General features: G+C 48.0%; 1 protein-coding gene across 3 annotated transcripts in view; it reads left to right on the top strand.

Moving 5' to 3' along the window:
• Positions 1-4043, top strand: part of CUNH19orf12 (chromosome unknown C19orf12 homolog) — an 11729-nt gene extending 7686 nt beyond the window's left edge. For all 3 annotated transcript variants that reach the window (XM_041426648.1, XM_041426638.1, XM_041426630.1), the window contains 2 exons: positions 2406-2582; positions 3667-4043. In XM_041426648.1, coding sequence (XP_041282582.1) covers positions 2406-2582; positions 3667-3929 — 440 coding nt within the window. In that variant the 3' untranslated portion in view covers positions 3930-4043. The remainder of the gene's footprint in view (positions 1-2405; positions 2583-3666) is intronic.
• Positions 4044-4078: the final 35 nt, after the last annotated feature.

The following is a 4078-nucleotide window of genomic DNA, read 5'->3' as shown; positions in this document are numbered from 1 at the left end:
TGATTGGGAGTGGGGCTGTGGCTGAGCCTCATCCCTGATGAGCTCCAGCTGCACAGAGCAGGTGACCAGCACTGAAGGCAATGAGACCTGGAGTGCCCAGGTGTAGTGACCAGTCACAGAGGGGACAGAGGGCACACAGGGGTAAGGCAGGTAAGGTGAAGGGGATCAGAGGCTGTGCTGAAGAAGAATGAGAAAGGAGACCTGCTTGAATCCTTCTGATATTGTATGGTATTATTTTGTGTATCATGGCTGTCTGGACTTTGCCACTGTGTCACCTTTGCCATGTCACCGTGAGGACACCTCGCAGTATTGGCCCTGTGGAGGGTGGTAGTGCAGGTGACTTTGGGCAGCCAGCTTCAACCCAGTGCTGGAACCTGGTGCTGCAGCTGCAGGTGTGTCAGCTTAGAAAACATCATTGCACTTCTGCTCCAGTGAAATTGCTTTAGGAAATGGTAGCAATCCCTCAGTTTGAGGGGGCAAAGCTGATTATCTTACCATCAGTGAGAGCCCTGGGCTGTCAGCTCTCCAGCTTGTGTCATCCCACCCATGCTGCAGAGCCTTCATCCTGGAGGGCTTTGTGTGAGACATTGACTGAATTTAGCCCAGAGAGGAGATGCAAATGGTTTTCAGCACTTTGGGTTGGTCTGAGACATGGCACAGAGGTGAAGCACAAGCACAACTCAGTGTCTGAGAGGAGGGAGTGAATCCTGCAGCACTTCAGCCTGCTCGGGGCTGCTGTGAATGGCACTCTGAGTGGAAAGCTGCTCACCTTTGGTTAGAAAGGTAAAAACAAACACTTAATTGTCCTTTTCCAGGCCTGGCAGTGGGAGCTGTTTCAGTTGTATATTTTGGTGGTTTTTCCCCACTGCTCTAGGACAGGCAGAGCAGCCATTTGTTCTTGCCTTGGAGCTTGAGCCCTCTGGATTGAGATTATCTGTAACTCTGGGAGCAGAGTGTGTGGCTCTGCTGTCACTGACCAGCACCCTCTGCCACTCTGAGCCACTGCTGGGTCATCAGCCTGCCAAGAGCCCAAGAGCAGCTGTGGTCAGATGGTGAACTTGGATGTTCCCTTGAGACTGGCACAAAGATGAGTGAAGGAGTGACAGAAATCAACTATTTGATGAACATCCTGCTGGGCCTCTTTGCAGCTATGGAGCATAGGTGGTCCCTTCCCAAAAGCCAGAGCTTTCTTCAGTGCCAGCAGTGCTTGCATCCTGCAGTGACATGGGTGATTTGCAGTCAGCCATTTTGGTGCAAAAGAAAGCTTTCTCTGTTGCAGTAGTTAATATTTAATATGAAAAATCATGAGAAACCACTCCACTTTCACATTGCATTGGGGAGATGCATTCAGGAAAGAGTCTGAGGAAAGATTTCTGATCTATTCAGGAAAGGCCCGTTGGCCTGGGCTGAGATGGTATTGCACACACTGGGACAAGAGGTTTTCTAGGGTCTGAAAAAGCCCAAATGCTGATCTGTTCTGTAGTGCTGACATACATGTGCAATGAGAAATCTGCAGCTTGTGTATATGTGATTTTATTTTTAATCCCACTGAATGCTTTTCTGTTTATTTGAATTATCCCTGGAAGCCCTTTCCTCAGCTGGTGTGCAGAGTGGGATTTCTGTAGTGAGCAGCAGCAGCAGGTGAATGAGGGGGAGAAGTTTTGCTCTCAGAGTGCTTGTTGTCAGGGACAGGTCTGTGTCCCTTGCTGAGGACATGTGGCAGCATTTCACAAGCTGGGCTCCTCCATGAGACTCTCCTGGCATCTGTGCTCTGAGTCCTGACTGCCTTATCCACCCAGCCCTACCTTTCTGCTGGCCTGGCTGCAGAGCACCTGAGCACTCAATGTCCCAGCACCAGCTCTGTCCTGCGACACTTCTCAGGCACTCCTTGGTTGCTACAGACAGCCTGCTGCCTTCAGAAACCAGCATGCAAGTGGTTAAACATGTAACACAAAAGGGAGAAGAACTGATATGTGAAAAAAATTGACTGACTTGTGGTAAAAATTCGGACAATGAGAAGATACCTGACTCATTAGTCAATTATAATCTGCTAGCTGTGGCAGAGTGAAGCTCTGTCTTTTTCCCAGAGCTGTGTGTGATGCTGAACACACATGGGAATTGCTCAGGCCAACAGCAATGGACTGAAGAATTTGATTCGGTAGCATCTCTGAATTTTTTTAAAAACCCATTTTTTTTTCTGGTCTAATGTGAGATCTGATTCGCCTTTTTCAGTAACCTTCAGCACTTACTGCCCGTGGTGGTTTTCTGAGACTCAAAAGAGAAAGCAGTTAGTATTTCCTGTGTTTGTCCTTGAATACAATCGTTTTGTTCCCCCCAGATTCATTTAGCAGCTAGGTTTAGTGTTGTTTGCAGCGATCAAAAGACAACTTAAACACCTTTTGCAGGATTTGGAGACGCCGGGATGCCGGTGCGTGCTGATGACGTGATGGCGCTGCTCAGCCACGTTGCCACAGTGAAGGGCATGAAAGCTGCTGTCGCCAATTCTGGCCGGGGAGCCATGCTGACAGGTGCATCAGCATTTGTGGGGGGGATGCTGGGAGGCCCTCCTGGAATCGCTGTAGGTAAGTGTGCTTTGCTTTAGGAACAAGAGGATGGTTAAATCTTAGACATCAATGCTTCTAGTGGCTTTTGCATTAAGTGCCCCTAAATCAGTAATTGATGTTCTCATGAAAGTCCCTTGAAGATGAATTCAGCCATCGTCAGCTTTCAAGTATTTCTGTGCTGTCTTGGGAAAAATTGCTCACTGAGTAAAAGGTGCAAATGAAGAGTTTTTGTCTAATGAAAAAGTGCATCCCTGTGAGTGCCTAGGTGACTTTTTAGGAGCAGTCTCTGGGGGTGGCAGTTTTGGTGGCAGGGTCAGTTCTGCCACCTCTCCATTGGGAGGGTTCTCTCTCTCTCTCCCCTCTTCCTTCATTCCATCTGTCCATCCATCCCAGGCCGTGTGTGCTGCGGGCAGTGCTGCCCTGTGGATTGCTGTGCTGCACTCACACTGCTGCTGGAGGGGAGCCCTGCAGGGCTGCTGGGCTGCTTTCTCAGCAGCCACAGGCACATCAGCTGTACATCCATCCCTCTGCTGTCATCCTGATAACCTGGGGCCTTCCCTTAGCCCAGCATGTCTTGTCCTCCTGGGGAGGGTGGGCTGTGCCCCTGGTGGATGAAAGCCTGCATGTGTCTGATGGGATTGGTCTCTGAGCACCTGCAGGGGTGGCTTCAGGTGTGTAGGACACTGCAGTGGGTGACTCTTCAACAAGCAGAAAGCTTTGACCACTCTGGCAGTATCTAGTAAGAGATGATGACACTGCTAAGGCAGCTGTTGCTCTGCGCTTTTCCTTGGGCAAGGCTTTATGTAGCAGTAGAGCTTCCCCTGAGAGAGTGTCCCAGGGAGTGTTTTGCTTCTGGTTTCTAGCTTGAAGCTGTTAGTGTTGATTGCAGGAAGGGTTTCTTTATGGTTGCTGTGGATGTAAAGAGCTTTTAAAATCCTTTTTGATGCTTTGAATACTGTGTATAAATCTAGTTAAAGCAGACACATACACAACTCAATCTTGACTTCTGATCACTGTGGGAACATTGTTGGTGAAGGCTGTGCATGGAATTCCAGGCTTTAACATTAACTGCTAAAGACTAATGATTCTTTTTGTTTCCTAGGAGGAGCACTGGGTGGATTACTTGGATGGATGACTTCTGAAGATTTCAAGCCAGTCCCTCAGGTTTTAATGGAATTGCCTGCTGCTGAGAAGCAGAAACTCTGTGCTGAAGCCATGGCGGTTGTCCAGAACTTTGACTGGAAGGACGCTGCTGAGCTGATTAAATTTGTAATGTCAAATTCTTTTATCAGAGACAAGCTGTTAGGAGTGCTGACCACTTTCCTTAGCAATGAGTTAAACGCACAAGTAAAATATGGAAAATGATCCCCTCCAGAGCAGGATTTTTATACTGAATTGCCTTTTACTCCCATCTTGAATCTTCAAAGAACCAATTTCTAGTTGTCAGTACTAATTACAAATATATTCCGATATAAGTAATTTTGGGGTGTTCAGTTTTGTTGTTTGGGGGTTTT

This window comes from Onychostruthus taczanowskii, unplaced genomic scaffold, assembly GCF_017590055.1.
Source record: "Onychostruthus taczanowskii isolate IOZ18803 unplaced genomic scaffold, ASM1759005v1 scaffold113, whole genome shotgun sequence".
In the NCBI taxonomy this organism is placed as follows: Eukaryota; Metazoa; Chordata; class Aves; order Passeriformes; family Passeridae; genus Onychostruthus; species Onychostruthus taczanowskii.
The sequence above is the reverse complement of the archived record's forward strand: the minus strand, read 5'-3'. Positions and strand labels throughout refer to the sequence as shown.